Source organism: Pteronotus mesoamericanus, unplaced genomic scaffold, assembly GCF_021234165.1.
Source record: "Pteronotus mesoamericanus isolate MK-2021 breed Mesoamerican mustached bat unplaced genomic scaffold, CSHL_Meso_final scaffold_232, whole genome shotgun sequence".
Lineage (NCBI taxonomy): Eukaryota > Metazoa > Chordata > Mammalia > Chiroptera > Mormoopidae > Pteronotus > Pteronotus mesoamericanus.
In genome coordinates this window covers 11,081,641-11,101,673 of record NW_026555311.1, presented here as the reverse complement: position 1 = coordinate 11,101,673, position 20,033 = coordinate 11,081,641, and the positions used below count along the sequence as shown (strand labels likewise).

Genomic DNA, 20,033 nt, shown 5'->3' with positions numbered 1-20,033 from the left:
AAATGGCTAGTAACTTTACCTGTGGGAATATACTTTAAGAAACCTCTCAGATTCTTTTTATCTAGATTTTATAAATACCGATGTGATAAGGCTTCTCTTCTCTGCTGTATAAAAACTGAAAAAAATACAATCCCTTTATTAAACAAGAAAAATAAGTCAACCTAATTATTATTATCTGACTCATCACAACAAATTTCTAAAAAATACAGGACACAAGAGGTATTACATTACAGGGGTTAGTCATCTCAAGAGCAAGTTGGAGCTTTGTGTGAAGAAACAAAACAGGCAGAACAAACACCAGCTGAAAGAGGTATCGGGGTCCCCACACAGTCTCCACCATGTCAAAAAACCATTAAGGACTAGAGAGGGCTTTACAAAGCAAGTGAGAACCAGAGATACTCTGGAAGTTAAAGACAAATATATGGAATACTCTAAAGAAAAAAAGATTAGGACATCAAGGAGATGTCACCTGAAATAAGTATCGATGTCAAGTAATAAGAAATCAACTAAAGCTAAGTAAATGAATCTATCTAAATTATTATTTCCAGTCTTGCGAATAGAAGTCGGTCTCACCTGGGCTTACTGTGGGCCGGCCCTCCATAAAGGTGAAAGGACCCAGTTCTTCTGACACATACCCAATAGAAGAGGGCAATTGACAACAGAGTGAGTCAATGGTCAAGAAAAATTCTTCAGGAACTTGTTTTAGCAATGTAACCTCATTGTTATTCACAGCTTCTCTTTCACTGTAATGGATGGTTACAGTGATGGGTTCCAGCTGATGTTTCCACGGTGGTCTCCGTTCAAGATGCTAGGTAATTCATTCATGATATAGAGATGTGTTCAGGATGTATTAAAGAGATATATTTCATTTTAAAAAATGAACATCCTGTGTTTTTCAAAAGCAGCCTCTTAAAGAGTATCTCCTTTATTTGCCTCTCTATATAATGCCCTGGTAAGCAGGGGCTGCTACCAACAGTGACTGGCATGTTTGTGGTACTTAGGAAAACACAAACACAAATCCTGAAGAGGCAAAACCTTCAGTGACTTCGTAACACCCTTCTAACTCACCTAGAATTTTATGATAAGCTTTTCTTTAAAATGTTAACAAAGTCTGCATAAAAAGCTCTCCTGTTTAATAATACACAAAAGAATTGAAGACACACAGATATCATATTTTAATTATTTGCATGACAGAAAATTAAAAATAAAACTGAAATGTCTTCATCCTACGTAACTACAATTAACACTTTAAAAAGTAGTCATTCATCCATCCATCTACCCGAGGAATAATCCAGCCAGGGACTGGGGACACAGGGGGGAACAAGACCGAGCTCAACAAGCAATTCAAAGTGGGATGTGCGTCACAAAAGCAAATGACCTCATTTAGATGTGCAGATTTAGAAAGGCTTTTCCCAGAGAAGGCCATGCTCAAGGTAAGAGGGGCCAAAAAGGAATGAGTGAGTGGTCTACAAAGGAAGGGGAGGGGACAGTGTTCTGCGACAGAGGGCACAGCGACAGAGGGGGACAGTTCTTGATGCAGTGGAGAGGGGGGCAGAGACGAGAGGGGGCCTGCTGAGGATCTTTAACTTTAACTGGAGGACTTCAAGCAAGGGATGATTCCATTTGTACTTTTTAAACCTTTTTTTTTCAAATAAAACACAGATAAAACAAATTATGGCATAGTAAATTATTAAAAACCACCACCCAGACCAAGAATGAAAGCTTCACCAACCACCCCAGAAGCCCTCATGGGCCCCCCTTCCGGATACAGCCTGTTTTTGCTTCCGGAGTAACCACTATCTGGGTTGTTTCCATAACCCTTGCATTTCTTTTGGTTTTTCATGCAAATACACCCTCCACTGTCATTATAAACTCAGGTATTTCAACACATTTGATGGGTTTCAATCCACTGACATTCTTATCTTTATTGAACCTCAAATTGTCTGGCTTTTGGTTGGTCAGAATCTCATCAAAGTTCTTTTGGCTTATCTATTATAACTTCCTTGTTATCTGTGTGTCAAAATACTCCAGAATAATCTAGTAGTATGTTTCCTGTCCCACACCTAAAATCAGCCATTTCTCTAAGAAGCCCTTCTCTTAATGGGAAATATTATTTTCAATGTAAGGATCTCAATATTACTAGGTTGTTCATTGTTCCTAGGCCTTTTCAGTGGATGGAGCTGGGATATAATCACTTCCTTGCATTTACAGATCTGTAAACATAAATATAAGTGTGTATATGTGGAATGCAAAAGAAATCAAGAGTCAAGAATCACTTTAAATTTTTGACCTGAGAAATTCAGACTGGCGTTGCCAATTATTAAAAACTGCAGGAAAAGCAAGTTTGGAGAAGGTAATACGAGTTTACTTTGGACATGTTACATTTAGGATACCTAGTAAACCTCCAAGTGGAGGCACTCAGTTGGCAGCAGGATATAAGAATCGGGAATTCAGCACAGAAGTCAGGGTCGTTGATAAATCTGGAGTCGTAAGGTGATAAAGCCATGAGACTGAATGGAATCACCTAGAAAGTCAATTACCTGACTGTGATTTTTCACGGGATTTAGTAAAGAGAACAGCAAAAAGAACCGTGGAGAGGTTTAACAAAAAGCAAAACTAATACAGAAGCATTTTCCTCCTCCTTGGAATGGTAATAACATACCTGGAAAGCAACCTCTGTTCTCACTGAATCCATGAAATCCCGGTCAGTTGGATAAAGGGCACAGGCAAACATAAAATCCTGCCATACCTAGCAAATCAAATAAAAGGCAATGAGGCACGTCCACTGATTTTATCACACAGAAGAAATCCTTCACTCTGCACTGTGAGGATTATCTTTCACACTGAAAAAATCCAGTTTGCCTGAGGAGCACGATCATTCGAGCACCACTATGTGCGAAGCACCGGGAAAGGCACCGATCAGAACCGCACAGAACTGCAGGGAAACCTGAGAAGAGGAAATGTAAGGTGGGCAGGAAAAAAAGAGAAGGAAGGAGAATTCAGATAAGGAAATCGTGTGTTGAGAGGGATATAAAATTCAAAATGAAGCTCCCTCCACCCCACCCCACCCCCGCAGGCCTTCCTCACTCCAAATTTACTCTATTTTCACCGGGAAATTGGTGTTGAGAGATGGACCAGACTGTTAAGAAACATAAGTTGTTTATAAAGGAATTCAGTTTTAATGACCGAAAAATTACTACGTGGACATTTTAGTACTGCAACCACATAAGCTCATTCCTAGGGAGGCGGTCATTAATGCAGTGGTTAAAACCCGGCCCCCAATCAGTGGGCCTGAGTCGGAACCTGGAGTCTACCATAGCCCCACTGACTGAGAGTGCAGGAGGTATTTAACCTCTGCACAGGTCAGTTTCCTCGTCTGTAAAATCGGAATATAGAGCAACAATAACAACCCCCTAAAATGAGCATGAAGATGAAATAAAATAATAGAGGCAGATCAGTGAGAACAATGCCTGGCACTCACTGCTATATTACAGAAACATGTCACAGCACCATGACCGTCACCATTATCAATGTTATTGTGATTATACTCTTCTTCCATGGACAGCTTTATATGTCATAACTGTAACACTAGAACTAAAAATAAACTTCCTTTGCTTAACCCTCACTAATGCAAAACATGTTTCAAAGGGCTTAAAAACAACATTAAGCATACCTTTATTTAATTTTATTATTTTTTCTCTCTCTAGGGCTTGTTAGTCTCCTTAAAGTTAAAATTTTTTAAATATTTTATTTTTTATGCCTACTCTCATAATACAAAGAAAATTACAAAGACAATGTAGATATATACTTAGATACAACTACTATAGAGAATATCTATCACAAAAATAGTTATAGTGATATTCATTGTCAACTATAGCTCTAGGTTTTTAAGATGCCATTTATTCTTTTGCAAAAAATGGAACATCATTCCTGACTCTGAGAGAAAAAGGAATAAGTAATATCACCCTCTCAGAACACAGATATAATAACATATTAAGGAATAAAATGCTGTCAACTACTCACCATTATTCCTAGTTCATCACAGAGTTCATAGAATTCATCCCGCTCATAAATGCCTCCTCCCCACACCCGAAGAGCGTTCATGTTAGCATCCACGACAGACTGCAAAAGGATCGCTAACCTACAGAGAAGTTTTAAAACCAAATACTATTTTAAAAATTTGGAGATATTAAAAAAAGGTTTAAAAACACACTGTGCTTGAAAACCACATTTAAAATCTTTGTCAGAAAAAAAAACATTTTTAAATGATGATGATTTGGATAGAATGCTAGGTGAAGAAAGTGAGACAAAATTATATACATGTTAACAATAACCACGTAAAATAAATGAACCTAGAAAACTTATGGGTGATATTTTCTCTGCTTTCTAAATTTTCAGCAATATTATTATGCTATTTCTAAAACTGAACTTTTGTCTTAAAGTTATTCCTGTAGAAATATATAGTTGTAAACCTTGGAAAGAATGCGATAATGTTACATAACCATTTCAAACTGTAAGACAAAACCCCAAGTCTGAATGCTAGTACCCAGCTAGCTCACTCTTATCTCCTTTCTCACAGTTCCTCTAGTCCAGTAGTTGTTTCTCTAGGAAATTTATATTTTTCCAATTCCTATTCACATTACCCTGAAGAAAGCCTAGAAATTTATAGCCACTTTAAGAGAATGTACCCTCCATCTCCAGAGCAGTGCCCAGAAAGGAACCAAAAAGACCGATAACGGGCGAGCTGGGGACACAGAGTATCACACTCTCAGCCAAGGGGCCCACGGGCAGGTTTGCTAATGGGCCCAGCTGTGCTGAACAGCTGTCCCCCAAACCAGCCAGGAGAGGAAAGGAGCATTTAAAATGAAGAGAGACAGTTAATTATCTGTGCCTATGTCTGGAGAATAATTTCATTTTAATAAAAAAACAATATACACACTTTGAGGGACAGGGAAATTACTGCAAGCCTGGACAAAATTAGAGCTTAGTTGCCAATCACATGTACATTTAAAACATCAAATAATATGCTACAATGCATATTTATACATTTGTAAACAAGTTAAATGTGTTCATTTTCACATCACAAGGTTTCTCTTCACTATCAAAAAGATAATAGTTTACAAACCAAATCAAAAAATATTACTTTCTTATATTGTTCTATTCTCAAAACTTTAAAAAACTATTTTAAATTTTTTTCTAGATCTAGACATTTTTTTAAAAATTTAGTTCTATTAAGGTAAAAATAAAGGAATATGCAAATAGCATGAAGAGATAAATATGGATTTTCATTTTTTAAAAGCATGAAGAAAAATACTTAAGGTGTTCTTTGAAAAACTGGAGAAAATACCTAAATATAATCATCTTTTTTTTTTTTTAGGGACTAACTATCCAAAATGGGTATTAGGCATTGCCTCATGCCTCCAGAGAAAATATATGCATCTGCTAAAATTTGGATTGTTTCTTCTAGTCAAGATGGCAGCGTAGGTAAACATGGCTCACCTCCTCACACAACCACATCAAAATTACAACGAAAACTCAGAACTGTCAGAAATCAAACTGAATGGAAGTCTGACAACTATGGAATTAAAGAAACCACATTCATCCAGACTAGTAGGTGGGGAAGAGACACAGGACAGTCTCATCTAACATCCACGTATGGTAGATAAAAATTTTGGAGGAATATCTCTGGAGGAAGGAGTCCCATCCCCACACCAGGCACCCCAGCCTAGGGGTCCAGTGCCAGGAAGGTAAGTTTCCATAATTTCTGGCTGCAAATACCAGCAGAGATTGAGTGAGTGGAAGAAACTTCTAGAGTCCCAAGCAGTTCCTCTTAAAGAATCCACACATGGACTTACTTAGACTCACTCTCTCTGAGCTCCAGAACCAATGTAGCAGCTTGAAAGGCACCAGTGGAACACAGGGAAGAACTGACATCGAGGCAGGAGCTGGAGGACAGCATTCTCCCAGACAGTTAAGCAGAGGCCGTTGTCCCTTTTCTGAACCCTCCTCCTACAGTGCCATGAGCCTGTAGGCTGATGCCATACCTGAGACTCCATCAGCCTGGCTAACACTGTTTGACCTACCCTGAAGATTCCCAGAGACTCCATCCCATCCAAATGATGGGCCCACCCAAGCTGCTTTTCATATGAGGGCTGGTCTTGGCTCATGCTAAACAACTTACTAAATCCTCTCAAATAAGCAACAGCCAACCTCAGTGAGACCCAGGCCCCACACTAGCAGCAGGTCACATAGATTCACAGCTTGGTTTTCCCTGGGAATCTCAAAGCCCAGCTTGCACTGCAATCTCAGGTTGCTTTATAGCTCAGGTAGGGTGGCCTCAGGCAAAACACAGGTGGGGAATGACCTTGGCCTTCACCACCCGGGAGACTCCAGAGCCTGTGCACCCAATGGACAGCTGCAGACCATGTAGGAGCACCACCACCCTGTCCCCACACTGCTGATCCTCCACAGAGGGCAGAGGTTGGTGGTCAGTGATCACAGACAGTCCTTGCAGCTGACTGGTCTACGTAAATCCCTCGCATTGATCTGCCAACAGCAGCCAAGGTTCAACTACAAGAGGAGGGTGTACTCAGCCCACACAAAGGGTGCAGCTTGAGCACCCAGCCTGGGTGATGGAGGAGGCTAATCCACTGGACCCTACAGGTCACCTATTACATTAGGCCATGCTACCAAGGCAAGGAGTTATAGCAGCTCTACCTAATACATAGAAAGAAACACACAGAGGCTGCCAAAAAGAGGAGATAAAGAAACATGGCCCAAATGAAAGAACAGATCAAAACTGCAGGAAAATAACTAAACAAAATAGAGATAAAAATCTATCACATGCAGAGTTCAAAATACTAGTTATACGGATGCTCAAGGAACTTGAGACCTCAACAGCATAAGGAAAGATCCACTCAGAAACTAAGGTTACACTAATTAAAATATAGAACAATATACAGGGAAACAACAGTAAAGTGGATAAAGGTGAGAACCAAATCAATGATTTGGAATATAAGGAAGCAAAAAGCAACCAATCAGAACAACAAGAATTCAAAAAAAGAAAAGAGGATAGTGTAAGCAGCCTCTGGGACAACTTCAAGAGTTCCATCATTTGCATCATAGGGGTGCCAGAAGGAGAAGAGAAAGAGCAAGAAATTGGAAACCTATTTCAAAAAATGATGAAAGAAAACTTCCCTAATTTAGTGAAGGAAATAGACATGCAAGTCCAGGAAGCACAGAGAGTCCCAAACGAGATGGATGCAGAAAGGCCCATTTGAAGACACATCATGTTTAAAATGCCAAAGGTTAAAGATAAAGAAAGAATCTTAAAAGCAGCAAGAGAAAAGAAGTTGGTTACCTTCAGGGGATTCCCATAAAACTGTCAGCTGATTTCTCAAAAGAAACTAAAGAAATTTTGCTGCTAGAGGGGATTGGCAAGAAATATTCAAAGTCATGAAAAGCAGGGACCTAAAACCAAGATTGCTCAACCCTGCAAAGATATCATTTAGAATTGAAGGGCAGATAAAGAACTTCCCAGACAAGAAAAAACTAAGGAGTTCATCATCACCAAACCATTATTATATGAAATGTTAAAGGAACTTATTTAAGAAAAAGAAGAAAATCAAAACTGTGAATAATAAAATGGCAATAAATGCATATCTATTAACAATTGCATCTAAAAAACAAACTAAGCAAACAAGAAGAACAGAGGCAGAATCATGGATACAGAGAGTATTTTGATGATTGCCAGATGGGAGGGAGGTGTAGGGGAATGGGTGAAGAGGAGAGGGGATTAAGAAGTACAAATAGGTAGTTATAGAATAGCCATGGGGATGTAAGCACAGTATAGGAAATGGAGTAGCCAAAGGCCCTACGTGCATGACCCAGGGCCATGAACAATGGTGTGGGGGCTGCCTGAGGGAGGAGGGGTTGCTGTGTGGGGCAGGGGAGGGGGGTTTGGGTGGTGTCAAAGGGGAAAATTGGGACAACTGTAATAGCATAGTCAATAAAAAAATTTTTTTAAGTGAAAAAAAAGTAGTTTTAAGGATTAAAAATAAATAAATAAAATTTGGATAGATACAGCAGTCTCAAATAGTTTAGCTGTTAAGACTATCTACACCTGCTGAGAATGGAATATATGATTTAAAAATTCTTTCTATTCTAGTTTCCATCATCCTCAAATTCTATGTTACCCCTCAGTTCCTTCCACTGTAACTAAAAAAAAGTAAGAATGAGTAACTCTTGAGCTTTTTGGGACTGTTAGAAAAGAAAAATAAGAAAAGAAAGATGATAACTTACAAGTCAGAGGTTACTCGGTCCTGGAATGAATCTGCTGGAATCCAGTTTGATCCTTTCAGAAATATGGGAACTCCATTAATTTTGAAGTAGAAACTCAGGCCAGGAGACCCTTTTATGGGCTCCTGTATGAGTTCTACTGTCCTAAAATAAACCTGTTACGAACAGAATTAAATACAGAAAATCAAGTTGAAAACATAAGTAAAACACACTTCTTTTTAAAAAGGAAAGCAAACTTTTGAACAATTTACACAAGCACAATTTAATGTTAATTTCCTACTTGCTATGAAGCAGTTAGTGTAGAAGTGCACATTTCAAAATATATATAAATTATTGCCAGATTTTGTTCTTTCTCTTTAAAAAAACATAGAAGCTATCAAAAATTGAAATATATTGTAGTCTTCCTCAGGAAATGGGCATTTGTAACTATAATAAAAATATATATTTGAAGATAACATTTCTAAATTAAAACAAAAACTGATATTATTTCACAAAATTGGGCTGGCAGAGAATGCCAGCAGTTAAACTGGCTTTATCTTCGACTGAAAAACACATTCTTATTTCAGTGTTGTTAAAATATGCCAAAATGCACACATTAGAATCAAAGAAATATAGCACAAGGTATTTCATAATTAACAACTTTCCAATCTTATTAGCACATGACTGTAAATCACTTTGTTTAATAGGCAACTTAATCCTAATTATCATGTTAAACCCAGTGTTTGAGAGTGCTTTAACATGCTACTGGAGATGTAAGCAGATGTAAGCAGTGCTAAGAGCACACACTCCAATATCATCATTACTACAAGAGGGAAAGCTAAGTCCCTTGTCCCTGTGAAAGCCTAGCTTGGTTTCCCACAGTTAAGCACAAGCAGCAAGACCCCCGATAGAGCAGACTGATGTTCTTATCCAAATCTTCATTCTTTCCAGCCATAAATGGGACCAAGGAATGAGGAACATTGGTTCTACATCAATAAAGGCTAGCCTTGAACAAAGATTATGCATTTCTTCTCTAGTTAAAAAATTAATTAACTTATTACATGTAACAAAAGTGCCCACCATTCTTCCATTTTCTTTTCATTTTTAATCAACTGAACTATTTACACTGTACAGATTAAATTCAAAGTTGCTCAAGAGTTTAAAGAAAAGGGTAGGCCGCACCCACAGATGATGTAAGAGAGAAAACTTTTTTTTTTTTTTAATCGGGGACAACCACCTTTAGGTTTAAAAAAAAAATAGGTTTAGGCTTAACATAATTACTTAATTTTCTTTCAAAAGCTGTGGTTACATAGATATTTCTTATGAGTTAGTCTTCCACAAATCTAAATGAGTTTTCTTATTTTTTTAGATATGCTTCATTCTTTAACACTGCCTAGTTACGTGAATGCTGAATGGTTCTCCTAGATGTATTTATTTATTTATTTTATTTTCTTGTTGATACTATTACAAATGTCCCCCATTCCCTCTCCTTCCCCCCCTCCGCCAAGCCCCCATTTCCACCCCTGGCCTTCACCACATTGCTATCTGTGCTCATAGGCTTTGCATATATACATATATGTTCTTTCGCAAATATACCAAGCTTGCTACCAAACTTGCATCCCCAGAATAAATCCTACTTGATCATGGTGTATGATCTTTTTAATGTATTGCTGAATCCTATTGGCTAATATTTTGTTGAGGGTTTTAGCATCTATGTTCACCAGGGATACTGGCCTATAATTCTCTTTCTTTGAAGTCTCTTTATCTGGTTTTAGAATTAGGATAACACCTGCCTCGTAAAAAAGAGTTTGGGAGACTTCCCTCCTCTTGAATTTTGTGGAATAGTTTGAGGAGGACATTCTTCCATTTTCTTACCCTTGCCCTCATTAATATGACATTACAAAATACATCAGAGTTAATTTTATGAGAAGAGACAGAATAAGGCCTACATGAGGAGGACCAACACACATCCATAATTACCACACCTGTTTCAGGGTTGCAAAATGTAAAAATGTACAGTGATTTTCAGAGGTAACTTTTAAAACACCCTAAAGGTGGACTCAAACATCTAGAAAGCCATTCTGTAAGTGTGGCCAGGGGACTAACTTTCAGGGGGTCCTTGAGTTCAAAACTATTTTATAGTAAAGCTAAAACTGCCTTTTTCACACTCTCTCTCTTTTGAGTGCACAGAGTAATTTTCCAGAAGCTACATGATGTGTGATGGCATCATTGTTCCTCATAGAATGTGTGCTGCTATATTCTGGTGTGTTCTAGTTCCACACCAGAGGTTTAGGATATGAAGAGGTTTGTTTCAGAGATAACTCAGGACTTCTACTGTGCTCTGACTAGCTGTCTCTGGTTATTCCCGCTATAATCTCTGTAACTTCATCATTGTTCAGCAAATTCTTATTTTGAATCCCAAACTTTTCCTTGCAAACTATGCAGAAACACAAAAGGACAGGCACATTTTAGCTCATTTCACAATAATATTATTTTCAAATAAAAACAAATTTTAATGTTAATTAAAACTCATTATAGAGTTTAATAAATTTTATCTCTCTGAAAATAAATAAAGAAAAATTTTTTTAAAAAGCCCTCAAGGGTACAAGATATATAAATAGAATTTAATGTAGCAGAGTAAGAAGAGTTCATTGAAATAGTTTCAGATTCCACAATGCAACTAACCTTTAAAAAAACTACCACTTAGGTTTCTAGTGCAAGCAGTTGAAAAGGCTACTAAAATGCTCCTCTCTTTTCCAGCTACATATCTGCCTCAAGTCAGATTATCTTTGTATGTTTCAATGAAAACAACATACTACTGCAAGTTGCGTGCAGAAGCAGAGGAGAGTCCAGATGTCTTCTATTGCGCAAGACATTAAAGAGACTTACAAACACGTAAAAACAATGTCATTATTCTCACTAAATTTTTGTTTTGTAAATATATTTGTTTACATAAAATAACTCATATAGTCACATGTCATAGGGCTACTACTGTGATTTGAAACGAGTAAATATTTAATTCTCAGTTTTAATATTTACCTACATAAACAAATGCACTTTGGGGTTCTCAATAATTTTTACAAATGTAAAGTGGTTCTGAGTCCAAAAAGTTTTGAAAATCACAAATCTAGAAAATAGAACCCGTTTATTTCTTGATCAATGCTTTGCATAGTATTAACAATAAAACACATCTTCCAACATGTGGGGTTTTTTTCCATGCAAATATTCTCATGAAAAGACAGCAAGTGTATCTTCCAACTCCTGTGATAACAATTTAATAACCCAGATAAAATGAACCTGGCAGCGCCTCAGAGGAGAGGTAGTGACTAACAGCCATCTCTCCCTCTGGGCCCTGTTTGACAAGTTAAAGGCTGTTGGCCTATGATTAGTGTCAGTAATTCTTCCTGTCCCTGGGCAGCCTCGATGGGTAATGTAAAAGCCTTCCTCTACAACAGGTATTTTACTTCAGAGAAAAGAATGAGCTCTCAAAGAAGTTTTTGAAAAGACACTTGAATATCACATATTTACATCCAGACTGAATATATTGTCTTCTTACAAGAACAAAAATATTTTAAACAGCCCAGCAAAGTAAATTACTCTCTGTAAGGGAATAAAAATGTATCTAAGAACCTAAATTTGTAAGTCAGTTTGAATTTTAATTTTCTTAATTTCTAAATTTTTCTGTAGTTCAAAGTTCTATTAGCAACTCACTAGATGAGTGGATTTTTTTTAATTAACTTCATGATTTTATTTTTAAAATAGAAAAATTAAGAACAGGATAGCTGAATCGATTTTTTAGGCAAGAGTTAGGAGTTCCTTAACTAAAGGGCTTAAGAGGTGTGTGACTGGTAGATAGATAGTGTACTTCTCAGATTTTTTTCTTCTGGCAGACTAAGCGGATGATGATGTAATGAATCATGACTTCACAATCTAAGTATTACTTCTAAGTTGTTTGTAATCAAATATTTAAAAAGCTGTCATAAAAATCACAAGATTTTCAAAAGAGTAATTGTTTTCTTTAAAAAAAACCTACCTATTTCTAAACTGGCAAATGTTACTTGAAATACTTTTCAAATAATCTTCATGGATTTGGAAAACACCCCTTCTAAAATCAGTTCATATCTACTATCATGCAATTTTAGAGACAACCAACCACCACATTTATGTCTGCTCTGAAAGTGCTCGAACAGGCAGAAGTGCCCCACAAAGAGTTCCTCTCAAACAGGGCTGTACAGGAGGATGTGAGAGAGGCTTGCTGTTGCGCCTGGAAGTTCACAGACAGCTCGAACAGAGTGAACAGACTACGGCTGACATCAGCATCATTACCTGATGCCATTGTAGCCAGATGTATATTTAGTGTATCTGACACTAGGAAGGATTTCTTTGTAACATGTCTTCTTCTATATGACAAAAGTAATTTCAGTATTAATAGTGAAATGACATGAATAATAATAATTGCCAGCTAAAAAGAGGCAGACACCGAAAGCTTTCTTATGGGTAACTTTAGATGAATAATCATGCCATTTTTTAAGTAAAATATAAGAGTATACAAAAAAGGGATTCCATTCCTGTATTTGATTAATGTATTTTTGAAAAAAGAAAGTAACATACCTACATATTGGTTTGTTATAGTAAAGCATAATAACATTTGCTATTTTGAGCCTTCTAAAAAAGTCAAGAACTTTGTCAAAATTGATCTTTGCATGTATATGTTCTGTAAAGGAGATAGTCAGATTTGTCCATTTTTCCTTGCATAGTCAATGGAAAACATCTTTTTATTCATTTTAATTTAGAAATATTCTTTAAAATGAAGCCAAAAATATATAAATACTTTGGGAAAGTATTAGATACAAAGATAAGTTTGGCAGAGATTCATAAAAACCCCATTTCACAATAAATTCCCCAAAATGCAGTAGTATCCATGCCTTTGTTTCTTTGAGATCCATTGAAATGGCTTACCAATGCCTCTAGGATTGAAAATTTTCTACTTAATTATCTCTTCTGAAAACTCAGGGCAAAAAAATGGTTGAATGACAGTGAACAAGACATCATGTGATCCACTGCATTAAAACAGACGCCCAGTTCCTGGTGAACATGATGGGGGCGTTGACCACTGCTATTTTGATTTCTCTGGGCCATGTGAGATCAGCATTTTTTGTTGTTTCTCCTGGCACTCTGCTTCAAAATTTTATTTTTTTTCCTACATAAATGTCCATTTCCTTACATTTTGTTGTTGCACAGTAAATAGACTTCACAAAAATTTCTGTGCACTTATCTTCAAAGAGTTTTAAAGTTTGGTATTTCAGTGTACAGTACATTTTCAAGGCTATTCTGGCTATTTGCAAATATGTTTGTATCAAATTCCCTCATCTAAAATTCTACACAAGGGAAAAAAAATGTAATTCAGAAGAGAAAAACTACACTAACAGAGGACAAAACCTGAGCTGATTCACATTGCCCACATTTTCTTTGGATCACACATACTTCAAAGTTGAGATCATCTTTTCAAAATTTAGCTTTATTCTGCTCTAGCTCTTATAATGAGCATTCCATCTCGTGTAGAAAAAACTTTCTGCACTTTTTTCAAATGATGAGATTTTAAAAAATGAATAACATTTTTCCAAAGGTCTAGAAAACGTCACACATGAAGAAATGTTTCCAAAAGAGCAAATTCCTCAAGGTTCAAAGAATGATTTTCAGGAGGCAGAAGTAAAATTTGGGATTAATCTCTGACTTCTGTGTGGACTCCTCTGTGAATAGGCCATATATGCAGCACTCTGGGAGCCCTGACCACAGCAGAGATTTAGGAAACAATGATCCATTTGTTTCAACATATTTTCTATGAGTTCAGCAGCAGTCCTTTCAGAAATATGAGAATAACTACCACCTTCTATAAGAACATAGCTGATTAACTCACACATCTGACCTCTGGCTGAAGCATCTGGAGTGCTATTAAAAAGAATCCTGGGGAGCTCCAGGAAGGAGACAAAGTAGGTGGAAGTTACACTCATACTCTACCAGAACCAAACTGAAATTACAGCCAAATTACAGAACAATCAATGTGAATAACCAACTGAAGAGCAGCTGAGGAGATGCCTTACAACCAAAGATTTACAGAAGAAGCTGCGTCAAAACTGGTAGGAAAGGCAGAGACATGAAAAGGGTTGGCCCCACAGCCATGTGCAGGGAAGGCTCTCAAGGAGGTCTGGGCAGACTCACAGAGTGTCAGAGATAAACTGGGGGAGGCTGAGTTGTGAGGCATTCGAGCAAGGACCATTTTTTCACTGTGTATCCAACCTTCACTACCATTCCTATGCAAAGCCCTCCCTCCACACAGCCAAATCTTAATCTGTTATCGCCTCATGAACTCCACTGGCCTCACCTTGATGACTCCCTGAGACCCTCCCTGACCCACCGCAAATGTCCACAGACCCAGGCAGGTGACAGCTGGCCTAGATGTACAATGAGACTTTTGCTGACTGGCCTCAGACCCAGCATTGGCACCAAGTTTGAACCTATATCAACCTAGTGAACACCGCTTGCTCCTTCCTGGCAATTCACTGTGAAACTACCTAATGCAACTCAGGTATCTCTAGAGTGTCTTTCATTGAATGAGCCTAACAGGCAGCTGGCAGGCAGAGGCAGACCTCAGGAATCCTTTCAGCCTTTTGCTGACCTGTGTGAGGCTCAGTATTAGTGGAAGCCAGCCTCAGTACACAACTTGGCCCTTCCACATGCAACAAGGCTCAGCAGAGGCAGCCATCAAGTATGGGTCACTTTGTAGCTCCTAATAGGTAGCCCAGGGCCAGTCCAAGGCACCATCTGACATTGACGTGCACCGGAGTCTTTCCCAAGAAGCCCCAAAGCCACACATCTGGTGGTGGGCTTCACACCACATCAGAGCACAACCCAGTTAACTCCACAAGCAACACAGCCAAAGGGAGATCTCAGCAGACACCATAAACTGCTGGGGCAAATTCCACTTTGAGGGGTCAACCCCCAAAAAGCAGCTTATATACTGTAGTCAAAATCAGTCCTCACAATCAGCCAGCTTCAAGGTCAACTCCACCCATGATAGGTCAACAGCAATCAAGACACAGCTACAACAGGAGGGCTCACAATAATGCACACAAGGGACATTCCTGGAGCAACTAGCCCAGGTGATCATGGAGACAGTGCCACTGAGCCCCACAGGACAGCTACTACATAAGGCACCATACCAAGACAGGGAGACATAGCGGATTTACCTAATACATGGAAACAAATACAAAGAGGCAGCCAGAATAATAGCAAAAAGAAACATACCCCAAATTAAAGAACAGGAGAAAGTCCCAGAGAAAGAACTAAATAAAATGGAGACAAGCAATCTACAATATCCAGAGTCCAAAACAATGGTTATGAGAATACTCAGCAAACTAAGAAGAATGGATGAGCTCAGTGAGAATGTAAACAAAGAAATAGTAAGCATAAAAAAAAAGGACATAATAACCATAGAAAGGAACAAGTCAGAAATGAAAAATATAATACCTGAAATGAAGAATACACTAGAAGGAATAAACAGGAGATTAGGCCAAGCAGAGGACTGAATCAGCAATTTGGAAGATAAGGTAGCAGAAAATATACAATCAGAACAGCAAAAAGGGTAGTTTTTTGCCCCTCCCAAAAAAGGAGAGTTTAAGGGACATCTAAAACAACATCAAGCATAAGAACATCTACATCATAGGGGTACCAGAAAGAGAAGAAAGAGAACAAGGAATTGAAAACCTATTTGAAGAAATGATGACTGAAAATCCCCCTAACCTGGTGAAAAAAAAAAGACACAAAAGTTCAGGAAGCAGAGAGTCCTGAACAAGATGAACCCAAAGAGACCCACACCAAGATATGTCATAATTAAAATGCCAAAAGTTAAAGACAAAGAGAGAATCTTAAAACCTGTAAGAGAAAGACAGTTACCTACAAGGGAGCTCCCATAAGCTGTCAGCTGATTTCTCAACAGAAACATTTCAGGCTAGAAGGTATTCGCATAAAATACTCAATGTAATAGAAAGCAAGGACCTATAACCAAGACTGCTCTACCAGGCAAGGCTACCATTTAAAATTGAAGAAAAAATAAAAAGCTTCCCAGACAAGAAAAAGCTGAAAGAGTTTGTTACCACCAAACCAGTATTATAAGAAATGTTAAAAAAAACCTTCTTTAGGAAGAAAAAAAGGAAAAGAGGAAGAACATAAATATGTATAATAAAATGGCAACAAATGCATACCTATCAATAATTACTTTAAATGTAAAAAAAATTGAACACTCCCATCTAAAGACATAGGTAGCTGAATGGATAAGAAAACAAGATATAGATATATATATATCTACATATATATATATATAGATATAGATATAGATATATATAGTCTACAAGAAACCCACTTCAAATTGAAAGGCATACACAAACTACATATTTTGTAAAGGGATGAAAAAATATTTCATGCAGATAGAAAAAAATAATGCTGGAATAGCAATACTAATCTCAGGCAAAATAGGCTCTAAAGCAAAGGCTATAATAAGAGACAAAGAATGATGTTACGTAATGATAAAGGGATCAATCCAACAAGAGGACATAAGCCTTGTGAGCATTTATGCACCCAATATAGGAGCACCTCAATAAACACATAGCAAATCTTAATGGACACAAAGAGAAGAGACTGACAGTAATGTACTCATGGCAGGGGGCTTTAACACCTATTGACATCAATGGATAAATCTTTCAGAAAGAAAATCAACAAGAAAACAGTGGACTTAAATGACAAACTAGATGAGATGGATTTAACTGATACTTACAGAGCATTTCCTCCCAAAGCAGCAGAATATACATTCTTTTAAAGTACACTGGAATGTTTTCCAGTACAGACAACATGTTAGACCACAAAAGAAGTCTAAATAAATTTAAGAAGATTGAAATCACATCAGGCATCTTTTCTGACCACAATGGTGTGAATCTAAAAATCAATTACAAGAAGAACACTGAAAGGCACACCAACACATGGAGACTAAATTGCATGTTACTGAACAACTCCATTTACACAGAGCAACTTTTCCCACTACTACTTATACACAAAACTTTCTCTTTTGTTTAAAAATCAAGTTGGTTTCCCAAACTGATAACAATGACTTTCCCAGACTCATATTCTAAAGTCCCTCTTGAAATGACTTGTTTGACAGAATTTACATCCCAACACTTACCTTTAAATTTTTTCCTAATTTTTTAAGTGCCTATTGATTTTTCCTCATATTTACCTCCCCTCATACTTAACCTATTTGCTCCAAAGTCACTCCTTTCAACAACAAAATAAAAATTCAGTCCTCAAGACATTCTTTCATGTTCACAATGAAGCGCAGTCAGCACTTTCCCCTCCCTGCAGTGTCTGCACCCTTTTTCTGACCCAGTAGGTCTCTGCTGCACGGGCTGTACCCAGAACCTGTCACTTCCCCAAGGCCTTGTGTCTAACGCAACTGTGCTTCTGTCTTGGGACGTATTTGGAAAACAAAACACTAAAATCTCAATGAGAGAGAGAGAGAGAGAGAGAGAGAGAAGATATAAAACTAAAGTGAAATGGATTTCAATGAGATATTTAAAAATTAGGAATATTTTGCATATAGCAAGCCCAGGATAACAACCATCTGGTTGCAAGAGCCATGGAGGTGAGATCAGGAGGGACCACTGATGAGAAAATGAAGTTCCCTCTAACACAACACTGAGTGCTGGTGAGCATGTGAGCATGAGGAGTAAAGGTAAAACACAGCCACTGAGTGGAAGGCAGTTTTGCATCCTCTCTAAAAGTTGAATCTAAGCACACCCTGTGACCCCACAGGTCCACTTCCAGCAGAAATACTGTATGTATTCCAAGAGCCGCCTCAATAATGTTCATAGCAACATTACTAAGAATAGCAAAGACTGGAAACTACCCAAATTGCTACAGCAATATGTGTATTACAAGGAAGTACTGTACAGCAATGTAAATAAACATGGTAGAGCTATACACAACAACATATTTAAGTGTCACAAATAATGTTAGGCCAAATTAGCCAGACACAAAAGAATATATACTATATGGTTCCACATATATAAAGTGTAAAAACAGGCAAAGACAAGCTATAGTGTTAGATGTGAGGAGAATGGATCTTTAGGAAGGAGAAGTAGGTAGTGACAGGGGAGCCTCACAGGGAGCGGGGGCCACGAGGTTCTACTCTAGTAGTAATGCTCTCTTTCTTGATCAGGATGACAGTTATATGAGCGCTCATTTTGCAAACATTCATTAAGTGTTTCTGTTATGTATGTTCTGTGTGCTTTTCTGTGTACGTGTTATACTTCCCAATAAATAAAGAATAAAAAGAAATCCCAGTCTGACACATTCCCACCAAATAAAGGCTAGAAAGAAAGAAAGCTAAGTGCCTCCTGCCAAGACACCGATCATGACGACAAGCAGCAGTCAAATTTCTTGCTTGCTGAAACACTGGCAAATCTGAAATCATCTGAGACATTAAGAAATTTAGGACTGGTAAGAAACTGAATTCCCTGGAGGGGTGAATTTGATATTATCTCTCTCACCAAATTAGGCATTAATTTGTACCTTTTATCTAAATATCAAAAGCCAACATTGATTCCTGAAACTTGCAAAAAAGTTCACAATTTTACATCATTCTGTTGTCTTCTTCTGGAGAGGCAAGAGATCATTCGATCCAGCCTCTACCACCCCAGTCAAATGGACATAAATACTATTTCAAATTCCCACTGCAAATGAATTCTGAGATGCCCTAGTTACCCACTCTGGTATGAACAGCCTTGACTATCTCATCTCCCAGCCTCTCCCAGGAGTAAACGCAATCTCCTGTGCTCCACTTTAAGCTCACTTCCTGCTCCACACCTATCCTACTATGGATGAATGAGAAAAGGTCATAAGTAGCAACTTAAAGAATTAGCAAACATGTCCTCAGCTCTCCTTAAACTTAAATTATCTTGTTCCTTTGTCCACTCTCCCTTCAAACACTTTCCTGTTCTCTCCTCTGAACCTTCTAATGAGCAGAATGCAAAGCTGACTACAATGTTGCAGTAAGGTTTTAACAGGTAAAATAAATTAGTACCTTAAAATTCCTACATGAATGATATTCAATTATTGCTCCTATAACATTTTAGAAATAAGATAATTTCAAAAACCATAGCAGAGAAAGATACCTAAGTGTTGGACTCAAGCCTATACCATACAAGGGATTTAATTAGGATGTACAGAAACAGGGTAGGCAGAAAGCCCAGAAAACAATTTCAAACCACATCCCTTTGACATCTTGCAAAACACCATCAAACCAGCTGATCATATCACAACACAAATCAACAGTTCTTTCAAAGCAAAGGTGTTCTGACTCTCAGATAAAGAGATTCAGAGTTTTCGATCTCGACTGAGCCCTCAATGCTGCCTCACAAGCCTATCATGTTGCCTTAGCCCTTTCTAGAACTTTTTTCAGGGTGGCTATCCCAAGCCTTCATTTTCCTCAAATGTCTAAACTTGCCCCTCTCCCCTCATTACTCCCAGCAGGTAACATTACATCTGGTTCCCAGGAAAGTAAAAAGTGATCTGACAGAAAGAACTCCCTAAAACTTCTCAGGTTCACGTTTTCCTCCTTAAGCCCCATTGAAAGAACAGTTTGCAATTTCCACACAAAGGAAATATATCTTAAGTGGTCCTACAGATCTTCAAAATTACCCCCATCC

The 20,033-nt window shown here is 37.8% G+C and overlaps 1 protein-coding gene across 1 annotated transcript in view; it reads right to left on the bottom strand.

Moving 5' to 3' along the window:
- Positions 1-20,033, bottom strand: part of MANBA (mannosidase beta) — a 104,833-nt gene that overhangs the window by 42,456 nt on the left and 42,344 nt on the right. The window contains exons 8-10 of the mRNA XM_054591677.1: positions 8,302-8,453; positions 4,024-4,141; positions 2,663-2,749 (exon numbers count right to left, since the gene is read on the bottom strand). Of these exons, the coding sequence (XP_054447652.1) occupies positions 2,663-2,749; positions 4,024-4,141; positions 8,302-8,453 (357 nt within the window). The remainder of the gene's footprint in view (positions 1-2,662; positions 2,750-4,023; positions 4,142-8,301; positions 8,454-20,033) is intronic.